Source organism: Oscarella lobularis, chromosome 12 (genome assembly GCF_947507565.1).
Source record: "Oscarella lobularis chromosome 12, ooOscLobu1.1, whole genome shotgun sequence".
Classification (NCBI taxonomy): Eukaryota; Metazoa; Porifera; class Homoscleromorpha; order Homosclerophorida; family Oscarellidae; genus Oscarella; species Oscarella lobularis.
Genome location: NC_089186.1, coordinates 2,457,894 through 2,474,208, shown reverse-complemented (window position 1 = coordinate 2,474,208; position 16,315 = coordinate 2,457,894). Strand labels below are relative to the sequence as shown.

Sequence of the window (16,315 nt, the reverse complement as noted above, 5' to 3'; positions counted from 1 at the left end):
ACAGATGCGTAAATCGTGTTATGCGCGCGCTCTCTCTGCATGCATCAAACAAACGAACACAAAATATCGGTTCTATCTTGATTTTCATCCTGTGAAAGGACACTTGATTGCCACTGTAGCTCGAGCGCGGCTCCCGATGACTTCACTGTCTTTTCTTCCTATAGAGACCGCGTTACGATTTGCTAAAATGATGCGCGAGGTCGCCATATTCGTTTTCTTATTTCTCACCGTCTGATTGTCGTCGTTTCGCAGTAGATTGCAGTTTTCTCACCTTTAGTCGTTCCTCTTTGCCTAGAAGAGAGAGCTGCGAAGAGATCGAGTCAGGAAAACGGTCGCGGACGCTCGAAAACGTCGTAGCGGAGCTTCTTGCTCGTTTTCTGAGCTCCACGTCAACGCGAAGCGTTTGCGTTTCGAAGCAGACGCCCAGGGCCACTTCGTCGACCATTGCGTTGAGAGGAATCAGCGAAAAGGATCGATAAACGCGTAGAAACGAACAGCGAACTTCCAACATGTGCTTGATCCAAGTTCCCGGCGATCACGTGGTATTTCAAATGACGTGAACAGACAGTGAATCATATCATGCAATTCCTAAAAAACGTACAGTATATAATATCGCGATCAATCGTCCAGCTGACAGAGCAGAGCAACCCCTCTCAGAATCCAATGCTTTACCGGCTTATCAGTCAGCAATTTCACAGCGAGAACGTAATTCGTCGAGTGACCCGTTGTCGACAGCGTTCCTCGTCGAGCGCTCGTCTTATATACGGGACACTCATACGTGGGCAAATCTTTCATATCCACCTTTTTAGCTAGTAGAAAAAAATTCTCGAAAAATTCATAAATTATAATTATTCTTACCCGGTTTTAGCCACATGACAGGCATGGCGTCATAAAGAACTTTCGGGTGAGATTCAGCCAAAACACCCCTAAAAACAATCATTGTTTAATTAATTAATTATTTATATAAAAATTGTGTCTCTTACTTGTTTCTATCCCAACGACACCCGTCTAGAAACAATCCTCTTACGTAGACGCCGTCATCAGGCGGACTCGAACAATCATCCTTATCTAGAACCTAAAAAAAATAAAGATTAATAGTATTTTTTAATTTTTCTCCTGCTAGCGTACCTCGAATTCAAAGCCTAGCTTATCGATTGGAATGGTGTAGCGTCGAGCGTAATTCTGCATAGCTCCCGTCAAAAAAGCCTAAGGAAAAAAATATAGACTCCCCCCCTAAAGTGGGTACCCCATTATACCTGAGTGAAATAAAAGCCTGAGATCCAGAAGACGGGCGGTTTTCCCTTGTCGTACCACTCCTGCAGAAAGGCGAGTCGCGCGAGCAAATCATTGACGTAGCTTCCGAGAGGCTTGAGACTGGGATACGACTTTTTCGCCCACAAATCAGGCACCTTTTATATGGAAAAATTAATTGATTTTTCATCTGGAATGAAGTGGAGACCTTTCCAATGAGAAGACTACTCGCTACGCCTTCCAATTGAGCATTCATAACCACGAGACCCTTAATCGCTTTCTGTAGCGACCGGAGACTCGAGCGAATGGCATCAGAGAGCCTGAGAAATAATTCTAGATGAATTTATAAGACCCTAAGGGCTCTCACTTATTAAATCGCTCCATTTCTTGAACCAGCACCGTATTCATACTCTCCGAATACGTAACAGGATACTTCTTCAACGACTCCTCCAAATCGAAATTAGCAGGCAACTAAAAACGAATTAAATCCAATAAAATTATCTCAAAAATTCGACGTACTTTTCCGAGAATGTCCGTCGTTATTTCCATCAACGCCTCCTCGGTTTTCTTCCCCGATCCGCCGCCACTCTGCTGCGTCTGCGTCAAGAGAACCGAGTCGAAGAGCTCCTTCGTTTCCTGAAGCTCCTTCGAGATATCCACATTGTCGTGCATTCCAAACGCTTCCGGGGTTTGAACTGTCGGAAGATTCTGAAGCGAAAAAATCGCGAATATTCATGGAGACTGGAAAAATCAATACTTTTATAAAATCGACGTATCCTTCGTGATCGAATTTCGGCGGAGCGACGTAGGCTCCACTTTGGGAGAACTTATACTTGGGATCAGTCACTACGTCACTCGTATAAGAAGTGGATAACATATTTAGAAGACAACGTCTAGTGAAAAACGTAAGGAAATCAATTCTAAGTATAAAATCTTTATGTACCTGTCCCAGTCGTCGGTCACTCGGCCGCCGTAGTTGCACTGGCCCGTCATGTAGGTGAGAGCGGCGTACGGGACATCATCATATTCGTTCACAAACATCTTAAAAATAAATATTATTGTCGTTTCAATTTTTATTGATTTTTACTTGGAGTTGACGGACGCTTATTCGCAGATCGGATTCGTTGAAGCCGTAGGGGATGTTCCATCCGAGAGGACCGAATTTTCGTCGTTCTTGAACGAGAGCGTGGAAGAAGCAGAGAGCGAAAAGCAATCGTTCCCAAATCTTTATAAAAATCAATATGATATTAGAGAAAAAAGTCAAATATTTAAACACCGTTTCTTTTCCCGGGCAACCGGCGAAAAATTCGGGCGTCGAAATGGGATCACTTAGGTAGGATTGAAGGAGATTCTGCCTCAATCCCGTAGGCGGTTCATTCGTCATTTTGACGCCATTTTGAAGAACAGTCACGGGAAACTAAAAAAACAAAATTCCCCCAAATAAATCAACCCCCAAAAATAATCAATATTTACTTTAGGCGACGGATAACTCGTTAACCAGAGCCGAAAATTCGGATTAACTTTATCGGGTACGAACTCCTCGCACGTCTTCTCGAGCGCCGACATCCACGAGACAGCCAAGTGGCAATTCTGCAAGACAACCCACGTCCCTTCATCGACAGCCCGTTCAATCAAACTCGCAGCAATAGGCCCCTAAAAAAGAACATAATAAAAAACGATTAATTCTAAAGGAATGCTCACCTGTCCTTGCCCGAGAGATATCGCGTTGAATTTATCCCCTACGAAGCCCTTATCCTCAGCAAATTTCAATAAACCGGCCATGGGATCGGCGCCCGGCGAGAGAACGAATATAAGCGGCGCGCAACTGTGCGAATCAGCGTAGCTCTTCGCCAAATCAAAAGGCGGTGGCTCGACGAATTGTCGACCCAATTTCTGCTCCACAAACGTCGTAACCATGGGGATTATCTTATCGGGACGAAGACAACGGACGACGATCATTTTTTGGAAGTCGGTCAACTTGCGATCCCATGGCGACGGAAAGGGAGCCGTGTGGGGTTCCTTGCTGTCGTAGACGAATCGCCAGTCGTCTGTCTGTTTCTCGAAGTGCGAGCGGAAGTTCTTGAATGCGGGAAGATCGCACATGCGACAGATTTCGTCCCACGATTTATCGGAGAGCCAGGAAGGCGCCGGATTCGCCAACTAAACGAAAAAAGATTCTCCATGTATTAAATATTCAAAAATTCAATTTTTTACCTTGTTCTCGAGTCCCACGCCTCCGGTGAGAAGAAATAAAAATTCGTCCTGATTCAGTTGATTTTTCGCTTTGAGTAAATTCGAGCAGAGTAAAAACGAAAAGAGCAATTTATCCTTCTCGAACAACGACCTGCATACATTCGTATACAGATTATAAGTGAAGTGATCCATAAGATAGAGAAGACGTCGTTCGAGTTTCTGCGACTTATTACTCTCCGCTATGGAATTCTTAAAGAGATTGATGAACCAGGTGAGCGAGTACTGATACATGGGATCGATATTCGGCAAATCAGTGATGGAGAAAAAGAGAACGGAACCGTGTTTCGCAACGGGCGTGTAACCGGCGCGCGATTGCTCGATTTTCTTCTCGGTTTCGTCAGCGATTTTCTGCTTTTTTTCAATTTCATTTGAGAGCGCTTTCGATGAATCCAATATCTGTATTGCTGTTTCGTCTTCGAGGATGTCGCCTTCGGATGAGGAAAGTGTCTCGAGTATTTTATCCTCGATTTCTTTTAGCTGTTTTTTATTTGCCGCTGATTGGACGATGAGCGCGTTGCGCTCCTCCTCGAGCTCGGGTCGCTCTTTCGCGACGACGATGCCGAGGAGCTGATCTTCGAGTCCCTCAGGCGTAATCATGAAATTCAAAAGCGAAACTTTCGTCGATAGTTCAGGCAAATAGTGCGGGTTACGCAACTTCGACGTGATATAGAGCCGAAAATCGGACGAATACTCGATGACATTATCCCCCAATTTGATACACATAACTCCACCTAGTATAACGAAAAATAAAGAACGTGTCTTTAGAAAATAGACTCAGAGCCTTTTCTCTAAAGTCGTGATTTAGGTTCTGAGCCTACCGTGATTCTGGCTGTACTGTACGCCTTTACACATAGAAACGATACTCTAGCTCTGAGCCTAAATCACTGCCCAAGAAAATAGGCTCAGAGTCATATTTAGTCTCTGAGCCTATTATTTACTACCGTGATTCTGGCTCTGTACCTTTACTCTAAATTACATACAAACGTATATACCATCTTACCTTGTTTGAATGTTTGCTTCAAGAGCAGCGGTTCGAGCGACGGATCGAGTTCCTCGCCGACGTTTTCCAACAGCACGGGCGTCCCAAATTGTATACAGTTCTCCAGCGTTCGCACGTAGTCCGAATCGCTCAACTTAATTACGTGCAAATTATTATCCTTCTCGTTATTCTTCACCCACTTATTCGCCTGCCCTTGGGGATCAATCATAAGCGGCCAACGTCGCGCATTCGCAACGATAACCCCGTTATCGACAGAAAACGCATCCGTAGGCAAACCGTTAATATTCCAAGCGCGAATCTTAATCGGTTCGCCGAGAACTTTACTCAGACTAAAGTCAGTGGAACAAGGGATCTTTTCCGCCTTACAAGCGGCGACCCATTCGCGTACGCATTCGTTACGAAAACCCGCCGTAAAAGCGCCGAGATATGCGATGACTCCCGAAGCGATTAGAACGTCGCCTGTCAAGTTATCGTACGTCGCTTGGAGAGATTTCGCCGCCGCAGACCAGCGCGTTTTTTCGCCGCCCAAACCGCCAATTAATTTCTCGGCGCGTTCTAATTTTTTCGCGCATTGATCCACCTGGAATTCGAGTTTCTCTTTCTTCTCCGTCATCTCCTTGAATTGATCTTGAAGACTCGCGAGTCGATCTTCGACTTCTTTCAATTCGGCGCGTTTTTCGTTGAGAATTTTCATCGTTTCAGCGAGCGACGATTCGGCTTCTTTTAATTTAATTTTTTTCGGTGCGACAACTTTCGCCACTCGATCGTAAATCTCCATCGCTTTAATCCACCTACAAAGACCTTCGGCCGCCGACGAAGCATTGCGAACTTTCGTCGGATCGAAATCCGGATTCGTTATATAGTCATCGCGAATTTTTTTTATGACGCTCACGGGAATGTTATCCTTATCATATTCGCGTAGGGATGCGAGGAAATTCATGTCGCCTAGGACGCGCTTCGACGGGCCCCAATAGTCGAGAATCTTTTTTCCCGTGCCCGCCGGATCGTTGACTTTGTCCGGTTTTACCTCTTTCATTACGCAGACGGCTTCCATGACGAGTTTCACGCCGTCCGGTGGATTTTTCATTGATTTTACGACTGTTATGTCGGCGGGTTTGAGGGTTTTTAGCGCGGCTAGGGCCGCTTCGAGAGCCGGTATTGCCTCCGCTAAATCGCTCTCGCATTCCTCCTTTAATGCTTTCGCTTCGGCTGCTTTTTCTGACGCGACTGCTTCGTCTTGACGCACGACTTTGCTCTTTTCTTCGACTTCAACGCTCTCTTTTGCGATGATTGTCATCATTTTTTCGTTTTCTTCTGCTGCTGTTTTGAGCTGGGGCTGCAAGTCTTCGAGTTCCTTTTGCATGCCCGCCACTTGGCTCGCCGCTGATGCGAGCTTCTCGAGACCGACTTCGTAGCGACGTTTCATTCGAATTACGGTGTCCTGTTTAGCGCCGAGAAGACGCTTAAACGACGATATGAGCTCGAGATATGACGTCGGCGTGACGTAGTTGTGTCGACCAAGTTGATCAAGAAATCTAAAAAATTCAAAATTTAATTAATTAATTTAATTTGATGGAGACGACTAAGAAATCGAAGAAATTTATACATTAATCAAACGACTAAGATATTTAAAATTTTAATTCAATTATAATTTTCATTAATTAAATTAAGACGACTAAGTAATCTAAAAATTTCAATTAATTTGTTAATTAAATCAAGACGACTAAGAAATTTATATTTGAATATAAATTTAATTGTTTCAAATAAAGTATCTCGTTAATTAGATCAAGACAATTAAACTTCGCGTCTTACCGTTCTGATAATTGGCGAGAGGATTGGTGAAAGACTTGGCATAATTTGACGACGGATTTTCGCTCGTGTTCCGTCATTTCGACCGATTCGAGGAACTTATTTGCGACGAGAACGAGCGCGTCTTCAGGCCAAGCCTAAAACCCCCCAAATATACCTAAATATTCTCTACTAATCGGCGCTCTCTCCTCACCATAAACCAGTCGATCGTACAGCAATTAATGAGCGACGGAAACTGCCTCAAACGATTACGAAAAGCATCGCCTATGGGACTCATCGCGAGAACGATATGCAAGTTCTCCTTGCACCGATTAATGAAGAAATTGAAGAGCGAAAGCGGCGTAAAATCAGCATTCTTATCCTCAGCCGCAGCAATGGGTCGCATCGCTTCAATAATCTCCTGTCGCTCATCAGCCGCAAAAAGATTGGGAACTTCACCCGTATTCAAAAGATTATCGACATCTTCGAGAAACGACTCCTTTTTAATTTGCGTATCAGTGAGAAGAAACACGGTCGTTTTGCCGTCCTTCCCCGCCGATTTAAGCGTCGTTTTAACGTCTTCCTTCCACTCGACGGTGCCATAGCTCTTCGTAATCTCCGGCTGAAAAACGTGAAAATCGGCGATGTGAGCGGCGAGACGACTCAACGATTGCCGGCCGGATCCGCCGACACCGACGAGAAGCGCGTTGCCGCCGGACTGCTTCAGAACGCGACAAATACGAACAAGATGTTCAAGGACATATCTAAGGGGAGAAAAATAGAAAAAAACGCTCTTAGGTGAGGTATCTTTACCTGAATATGACTAAATTCATTTTCGCTTTATGCATGTTGTTGTATTCCCCAAGTTGATTCTCTACGATTCCATAGAGATTCTCCAACGACGCCACTTCCTCATAATTCTTATTCGTCTTCAAGAAGAAAAAAAACAATAGAAAATAAATCCTTTTTTCTAATTTCTCTTTTACTGAATCTGAGTTTATGAAGTCGGCGAACATGAGACTTCGCATGTCGTCTTCCGTCGGCTTCGCGTTGCCGTCCGGCGTCAAGTGCTTGAATATATCCGTGAAGTTGTCCTTGAACGTCGTCTTGACGAGATCGCGAGTCGTTTCGAATAGCCACGTGCGATCGGAAACGTCAATAAGACGATCATAGAAAACGCGATAGACTTCGTGCGTCCAAAGCCTAAAGAAGCCCTCATCGAAATAAGAGACACAATAACAAAAAATGATGTTGCCTTATAAAAGTTCTCTTATTTTCCACTGATTCCGGTTTGGCGAGAAGTACGCCTTGAATAACGCGCGAAAAGTCGCGTAGATTGAACGTGTAGTGCGATTTAGCGGGCGTAGGCAATAAGTGACTAATAGCCGACTTATAAACCTTCCCACACCGAAAATAAATACTCGATTAAATAAATAATCAACCCCCCTACCTCCATCGTCGCCGAAACGATTTGATTCCCCACGGAAAAATACTCCGAAGTGAATCCACTCCGCTTCAAATAAAACCCGACAATACTCGAAAAAATTCGATGCATCGTAACGTCATCGAACGTCGTCATAGTGACGAGATTAAAATGACGAAGAAAGCGCGGCGTGACGGGATTGCGACTGCCGCCAGGCGGCCCCATAGCGCCGAGAAATTGAATATCGACGACGCTGAGCTTCGAAGTGTCTTTCTTATCGTACCACATGCGATGGTCCATCCATTGGCGCAGGAGTTCAATCGGCGGCTGCGCGCCGTATCGCTCCAACGCCGGCATATTCATATCGTCGACGAATATCACGCACTTTTTACCCATTTGAGGACCGAAGACGCCTTTGCGACGTTTATCGAGTTTCGACATGATGAGATCTTGCGTTTGTCCGGCCGTCGTTTGTGCGGAAAAATTTACGACAAGCGGGAGGTATTTTTCTCTGGGGAGCCCGTTGATGAGCTTGTCTTTCACGTAGACGGATTTTCCCGTGCCCGTTGGACCGACGAGAAGGAGGGGTAGATTGTGACGGATCATTAGATCCATGAGGTATGTGTATCTGAGGGAAATATAGAGGTGGAGTATATGGATTTTGATTTATTCTCGCCTTGCTGTGTCCACCGTTGGGACGATGATATCCGTGACTTTTTTATAGCGTTCCAAAGTCTGATCGCGTATCGTATCAATCCACGGAATCCATTTACCTCTCGCCTTACGCTACGACCCCCAAAAAATCAATAATTACTAAATTTTAATATGTTTTTTACCTCGAACATGAAGTCGTATACGAGTCCTTCCGGCGGAAGTGGACAGTCCATTTTCCCGACGACGTTCGGCGTCGGATGTTCGTCCATTCGACCCGAAACGAGATCGCGGAAGTGCTGGTCGAATTTCTGTCTTCCGTCGTGATCGCAACTCGCTCCGACGGACCAAATCAAAGCAAATTGAAAAGAAGACTAGAAATAAAAATTTAAAATAGTTTAATCAATTAATTAAAATAAAGGCGATTTTTAATTAAAAATAATAACGATTTTTAATTAAAAATAACGGACGATTTTGTTTTACCGTTATCCACGATTTTAAAAATTTCGGATCAATTGGATTATCGTCGTCGGTTGCCATGAGAACTTGAAATAGTTTCATGAGAGCGCACGCCATGCAACTCTCCGAAGTCGGCACCAATTCTCGAACGCTCTTACGAACGAAAAGAAGACACGGGGGAAGAAGCCAATCGAATAGAGCGCGAATCAAAGTTCGCTGCTCGCCCTGAAGATGCTCAGGAAGAGAATTAAGCCTAGAGAGATACGTATACCTTATAGGATTAATCCCTTTGTATTTGTACCATGATATGAGGAGCGGTTCGTATCCTAGCGACGCTGGCTCGGCGTAAATCATTCCGCAGCGACTCACGGTCGCCGGCGAGGCTTGGGCTAAATCCATCGTCTCAAAAATCAACGACATGCTATTGGACATTTGAATAATTTCGCCGCTCATAAGACAAAGCTACGAGAAAATCAATAAATTGATTAATTATAGAAGTTTTGTCTGTCTAACCTTTTTATTGTCGTCTAGGACGGTGTTCATGCTTTCGATCCACAGCGTGTCAACGGGCCCGTCAAAGACGACCCACTTACGATCGTCATTCTGCGCCGAAGCGAATTCGCGAAACGTATTCGCAACAACCCCATCAGTCCACTATAAAAAAATCCCCCCTTTCTTAGAGGAGAGGTAGGAGCCCTCAAAACACGTCATACCTCATGAGAAACGGGATCAAATTGACCAAACAACTGCCCCATAGTCACCGACTTCGGATTAATAACGCGATAAATAACCTAGACACTACATAAACTCCTTTAGACATCTCCTCTTAATTTTCCTGCCTTGGACGCTTCCTCGAACGTTCCCTCGTCGGCGAGCGTCGTCAGCGTGTCGGCGAGGACCTGCAGGACCATCGTCTTGCCGGCGAACGGCTCGCCGACGAGCATGAAGCCGTGCCGAACGATCATCATCTCCCACATTTGTATGAGCTTCTGTTCGAAGAAGGGCGTCGCTTGGAGATTGCGTTTCGCGCAGATTCGTCTCGCCGCGTCGAGAAAGACGTCGTAGTCGGGATTCGGTAGTTGAACGCCGGGAAATAAATCGCTGATAATTCCCTCGAAAAGCGGAATATCGTGCGAGAGAAATTTCGGCAAATTAACATCCATAATGGAACGGAGTAAAAGAATATCTTCCTTTTCGTCGGGAAATTTTAATTTTAGATTCCCCGCGGCGGCGAGTACGGCTTTGACGGCACGCATGCCGTAATCGTAGTGAAATTGCGACGAAAGTTGCTCGGAACACAGCCGATATGTCGTCACGATTTTAACGGAGAGATTACGCGCGTCGATAAAACCGCACGAATAGAGCATAATTTCGCCGATGAGCGCGTAATCGGGGACCATCATCGCGACGGGACGAAAGAGTACCTTGAGATTGTCCGGCAATTCGGAGCGACCCGCGTAGCCGGGATTCATCGTGATGCAGACGTAGCATTGGGGATTTAAATCCAATTCCGTGCCCTCGAAAATGAAACGTTTTTGGTGACTTTGAACGGCTCTTTGAATGCATAAAATCTAGGAAAAATTAATAGGTGTATTTATTATTTATTTTTTGGTTTACTTGTTGGGCTATGACGGAGAGAACTTCGAGTTCGATGCGGTTGAATTCGTCGAAGCAGGCCCACGCGCCGGCGGACGCGAGTCCCTTGAAGAATTTACCCATAGCTAAGTAATCCAAGCCGTCTGAGCAATTAAAAACGACGCATTGGACGGCTAAAGCCTTGGCTAAATCCTAAGCAAAAGACTCTTGAATCGATTTGATTATTAATTATTTAAAATTCACTTTTGTTGTTTCGGTTTTTCCCGTTCCCGCCGGACCCTCCGGCGCGCCGTTCAGATTCAAATGGAACGCTCCGACAAGCGTTCGATAGCAGCGATCCGTCAACGGAGTAATTACCAATCTAAGGGGACCCCCTTACTCTCTCTCTATATATAGAGTCTCTATATCGCTTTACTGACCTCCCTGTGTTTCCCAAATACTCGTAACCGTATCGCACCTCGGCGTTCGTTATCCTCACAATACAATTACTCTCCTCCCAATAGTATCTCAACTGGCACAGCCACTGAAAGTCATTCTCCTTCGAAACGCCTAAAAATGCAATTAAAATAAAGCCAAATCTAAAATAATACGCTAATACCTTTTCCCGCCATATCAGCAACAACGTCGCGCGCGTGAACGTCAATAACGACCAAAGCGCCAAGCGTTATACGATTCTGAGTAGTCAATTTACCGCGAACAAGCGTCACAATATCATTCAACTAAAGAGAGTAAAAATAATGCATAGCCAACTCCAGCCTAGAGAGTGGGCTTTTATATACCCTGTACGAATTTCTAACGAGCCCAGATCCCTTTCAAAAAGTACCCCTGGAATTTTATTAGAAGCTGGGGCTTGTGGGCTTTGTGCTACTGTTCAAAATTAATTTCTAACGAACCCAGACTTTCAAATAGTACCCCTGGGATTTTTACTTGAGCCTGGGGATTGTGGGCTTTTATGACACTTTGTACTACTGTTCAAAATTAATTTCTAAAGAGCCCCGACTTTCAAATAGTACCCTGGGATTTTTATTGGTTCGTGGGTGTTCAAAATTAATTTCTAACGAGCCCAGACTTTCAAATAGTATCCACTTAGGGTTCTATTTTTTAAAAGGACTCAAGAGGTGCTACTCTCTCACCTGATTCGTCAATTTCTCGTGATACTCCTTCAGTCCAAGCGGTCCTGACCGAATCGCCTCATGCACTTCACGTGTCCAGAAAATCTGCGACGCATTGAGAACGACTTGCCCGGGCCACTCGCGCACCCAATCGACTCTCGGATCAATATTATAAGCGTCGAGTGAACGCTCCATTACATCGCGAACGCTCATCAGCATGACGTCTTGGACTTGAAGTAGCCACTTCTCGACGGCACCGCGTGCCGCCGACGTCGATATCGTTTCGCTGAGTTCGACTTTTTCGCCTTCGCTGCTGAAGAGCGCCGTGATGTCGAGCGATTCGGTGAAACTCAATTTTCCGATTCCTTCGAAGCATTTTTTCAAGTGCGGTTGCACGCGAGACGGGTCTTTCGTTTCGGAGAGAATTTCGAGCATTTCGTCGTTGGAGAGGAAGAAGAAGCGCGGGAAGAAGAGACGTTTCTTTTCGAGATATTGATTGAGACCCTTGTTGATGCGATCCAGGAGCTCGTTACACTCGATGAGCTTTTTATGCAGACCAGGCATCGCAGTCGCTTGCAAAGCCTTGGGGGGAGAGGAAAGGAGAGGAAAAAAATCAAGGATAGTGCCTAGGGGACTCTAGGATTTTTTATCACTCATTTCCTATACGTACGTGTCTCTCAACTAGAATTTTGCTACGCTTATAAACTGAAAAAAACGTTCGGTAGTCTCGGGATAATGTACAGCTAGAAGGAGCCCTCTATTAACTGAAAAACAGTGCCTCGGGGTCTCTATTAAAAGGCTATACGTTCGTCTCTTTCAACTGAAAAATCTTCTACAGTTAGGAGACCTCTACTAACGGTTGTCTTGGAATAGAGGAGCCTCTATTGACTGGAAATAACTGATAGTGCCTTGGGGTTTCTATGATATTTGTACAGCTAGGGAACCTCTAATAACTAAAGAACATTAATCTCTTACTTTTGGATTCTTCACTGCGTGTTTCATAATCTCTTTCCAGTGTCGATCGACTTGCTGAAACAATCGCCCCTCTTCCGGCATCTGCTGCATGATATCCTCGGAGCTGAATATCGGTTCTAAGTAGAGCCATTGCGCTTGAACCTTCAGCCACTCATCAATCGTCTCCTGCATCTCCAATAGACGTTCTTCCCACGTTTTGATTTGCGCTTCAAACGGCTTAATAAACGGCGAACCGCGCATCGTCTGCGTCTTAACAATCTGATCATCGAGCGTCGTTTGAATTTCGTCGATTGCAGCGAGAATGGAGACGCCCGTATCGCGATAGAGCGTCATACCAAAAATAATAGAATCCCAATCGTCCTCCATCTTCGTCATCGCTTTTTCGAGCGAGAATTCCTTACTCGCCGCGGCGCTAATCGACTCGAATTCGTCCATGTGAGGAGCGAGATCGTATTTGAGAACTTTTCGGAGTGTCGTACCCATGTCGGGGGTGAGATCGAAGCCAATTATCTCGGACATTTTCTGCCAATGTCGACCGCGAATACCGGGATTACAAAGCGTCGAAATAACGGGTAAATGTTCCTAAGGAGGAAAAGAAAAATTAAAAAATTTTCATCAACTTTTATTTTTCGAATTTATCCTATGTCTTGCCTTGAAATCTTTGATTTGCGTTTGAATTTGGTTGCAGATTTTTAGAGCGGCTATACTCTCGTCCGCGTCATCATCCTGAATCCCTTGGGCGTCGCTACGACGCACAGAACGCGGTGCGCGTTCCTTCTCTTTCACCTTCTGTTGCTGCTGAAATACGCGGAAGATTTTATAGAACTCACGCCAGAATTCATCCACCTAGAGAGGATCTTATATATGTATGACGTTCTTTTTATTTTTTTTACTTCTGCTTCGACTTGCTCGGCGTCTAATTCGAGAAAACCGCCGTCCATCCACTTCTTATCTGCCTTTTGCCACTTGTAAGTGATCGTAAATAATTTCTGATATGGTTCAGTGCGTTTTTGAATCTGTTCAATCTCAGGAAACGATGATAGCTCCATACCAAAGAGCTCCTCTTCCTATAGAAAGAATAGCAATGATTTTTTAGAGTTGTACGTGGCTTCTTGCCTTATTGACGGCTAATCCCATTTCCGTAATATCGGCGAGACGCTTCTGGACCTGTTGGACGTCGCGACAATACTGAAACGCCGCCTCTTGATCGCCGTACTCGGAAAATTCGTCAACACGTCTTGAAGCAAAAAAAATAAATATAAAAAGAATTAATTATCTTTGGTTTCTTACTGGGCGCATTTTTCTATTTCTAACGTCACTTTGTCGCGACGTTCCTTCAACGCATTCTCGCCGCGACGCTTCGATCGTTCAACAATCTGAAACCAAAATTAATAAATAAATAAATAAAAAATTCGTTAATCATTAATACACTACCAATTCGCTTTCGTCGAAAATTGGCCCAATTTTTCGCGGCCACAAGAGAACGGTGCGATTCAATTCAATATCGTCCATCTTGAACGTAAAGACGTCGAGAAGATACTGGAGCCTTTGAAACGACTCCTATAATAATAAGATAAAGGGATAGGACACCTATACACTTCTTTGGAGTACTTTGACTGCGTTGCTTAGGCTTGGAACGAGATCTTTCTTCGCGTTGCTGACGTATTCGATCAAGTCCATGATGTCTTTACTGTCTACGGGCTCTCTTTCCGCTAGACTCTGAAACTCTTCGAATTCTTGGACAATTCTATGAGGAGAAAACTTCGATGATGATTTTTGAGTCTTTGGGGAAGAGAAACCTTTCGTTTTCTTTCTTGTGTTCTGTGGCCAAATGGGTGAGGAGGTCGTCAGCGAAGCCTTGCGCTTTCTCCAGCAAACCACGCTTCAAATCGCGACAATTCAACTCGACCATATCGAAATAGGCGGTCGGCGCGAGATTCACAATTTCCGCGCAGACAGAATGAAAGCGAGAAATTTCCTAAAAGAAAAAAATCTCAAAAAAAATCCAAAAAGATTATCTCCTACAGTACCTTGACGTAATCCTCAAGCGAATGATTCTCCTCAATAAAATCTCTCACAAAGGCGCTCCCCTCACCGTTAACAAGAAACAAATACTTCTTCAAATATTGCTCAAGATGATCCCTTGGCCCCTCCAAATTCGCCTCCACGGCCAACTGAAGACGTTTGAGCGTATTCTTAAATAAAATTTCGTCGATTTTCGCGTCGACGAAGACGGTGGATTCGCCGCCGGAAAGCCATTGATACAATTTCGGCACTTTTTGTACCGTCTCGCTCATCGTCGTGGCAACCAGTTGAACCGTTTCGTGCAACTCGTCGAGACTGGGATAAAAAAGCATGACGTCATCTTCGAGAACAAGTTGAAGTTTGAAAAGCGGTAAACAATGACGATTCGCGTCATCGAACAACCACGCCCACGCTTCCACAGACCTCCAAATCAAATCCTTTAGCTGATTGGAAACAAGCGTGTCGACGCATGCGTAGAAACTAACGGGATTTGAAATTCGCCCGAGGGATTTTTTATCGTAGAAGACGTTGGCTATTTCCGGGAACCACGTGTTCATGAGCTTCTCTTCGGCCTTTTCGCAATCGAGAATGACGTTATTGCGAAGGAGATCGCAATCGACGGAACCGCCGAGACGAATCCCCGTGAAATCGGCGAGAAGAAGAGTCACATTCTTTTGACACAAACCCAAGACAATTTGCATCGTTGGATGGGTTACGTGTAGGCGAGAAGCGATGCTAGCGCGCGCCGTCTCGTAGCTCTTTCTCCACGGCGAAGAGAAATCAAGTCCACTTTAGAAAAAAAATAAATAATATTAATTATTTTTTATTATTGATCTTCTTACGTTTTGTCTTTGGGGACGTCGTCTTGGGTGACTCCCTTCACACTTGGCTTCTTCAAGACTTCAGCAACTTAATCGAAAAAATAAATAACTAATAATTATTAATTTTTTTCTATATCTTACTCATGAATTTTCGGAGACTCGCTTCGTAGTCGTGCGTCACCTCCGTTCGAATTTCGTTTATGATGATTTTCATTCTTGTTTGGCGAGCCACGTCGTTTGGAACCGTTTTCAGGACGTTGTCCCATATTTCGGGGAGCATTGGCGTCACGGGCGCTTCGCGCACGCGCCGTTTGAGGAATTCGTAGTTCTCGCGTATTTTGCGCTCGCGGCTCATCATCGATGTCGGGTAGGTCGGCGTGGAACCCTCGTCGACTCGCGTGCGGTTCGAAATCGCCGTTAGTTGATGCGATCGCGCTGCACGTTCTTTCCTGTCGGGGAAACGTCATGTTCAAATCCGGGATGCCCGCGAGCGCTATAGTTACAGAGCTCCCCGTATTACAACATGCATTTTTTAGTCGTTCGTGGCTCGTAGAATTTAAATTTTTAGCATTCGTACGAGCATTCTAATCTAAAAGCACGATCGAACCACTTACATGACGCCGTTCACGAGAGATTTCACGTGAGCGCTTTGCTTGTAGCGAAGCAAGGGACTAGCGTCGAAATTTCGACTCGTTCGAAACTTTTCGGTCGACGGAGGTGATTTTATAGGCGGCAAGCGAGGAAAACCGGTCATCGAGACCTTTCTTCGCGGCGGAGTCTAGAAAAAACAGCCGGTATTCGTTTACGACGTATCCTGAAGCAACCTACCTGTTCCGTTTCTGCTTCCATAAAGAAAACCGACCGCAAGGTGCGGGAAACGTTGAGATATGGAGATGCACTAAGCGAGGAAAGTTTGGTAGCTACGGAGCTCGGACTCCCGTATAGCAAGCGCAAAACGCAT

General features: G+C 44.9%; 1 protein-coding gene across 2 annotated transcripts; it reads right to left on the bottom strand.

Annotated features, from left to right (window-relative positions):
• Window positions 1-525: 525 nt before the first annotated feature.
• LOC136193625 (dynein axonemal heavy chain 7-like) lies at window positions 526-16,288 on the bottom strand. Of its 2 annotated transcripts, XM_065982545.1 has the most exons (47): window positions 16,183-16,288; window positions 15,969-16,132; window positions 15,496-15,803; window positions 15,376-15,442; window positions 14,539-15,322; window positions 14,308-14,486; window positions 14,120-14,255; window positions 13,943-14,068; window positions 13,799-13,884; window positions 13,625-13,745; window positions 13,402-13,575; window positions 13,160-13,354; window positions 12,509-13,090; window positions 11,555-12,115; window positions 11,020-11,140; window positions 10,841-10,970; window positions 10,665-10,782; window positions 10,443-10,613; window positions 9,665-10,396; window positions 9,539-9,616; window positions 9,339-9,479; window positions 9,127-9,287; window positions 8,850-9,078; window positions 8,552-8,740; window positions 8,392-8,501; window positions 7,743-8,343; window positions 7,548-7,690; window positions 7,279-7,495; window positions 7,106-7,221; window positions 6,507-7,056; window positions 6,317-6,450; window positions 4,505-6,039; window positions 3,466-4,235; window positions 2,953-3,411; window positions 2,725-2,904; window positions 2,528-2,668; window positions 2,339-2,476; window positions 2,195-2,292; window positions 2,009-2,144; window positions 1,771-1,959; window positions 1,619-1,722; window positions 1,460-1,571; window positions 1,257-1,409; window positions 1,129-1,206; window positions 984-1,075; window positions 859-926; window positions 526-809 (listed from the first exon to the last, which is right to left on the bottom strand). In XM_065982545.1, exons 1-47 carry the CDS (start codon window positions 16,201-16,203, stop codon window positions 619-621), a joined length of 11,889 nt encoding a protein of 3,962 aa, XP_065838617.1. In that variant the 5' UTR covers window positions 16,204-16,288; the 3' UTR covers window positions 526-618. The 2 variants fall into 2 exon arrangements, with proteins under 2 accessions (XP_065838617.1, XP_065838615.1); XM_065982543.1 differs by having other exon boundaries at window positions 7,106-7,495.
• Window positions 16,289-16,315: the final 27 nt, after the last annotated feature.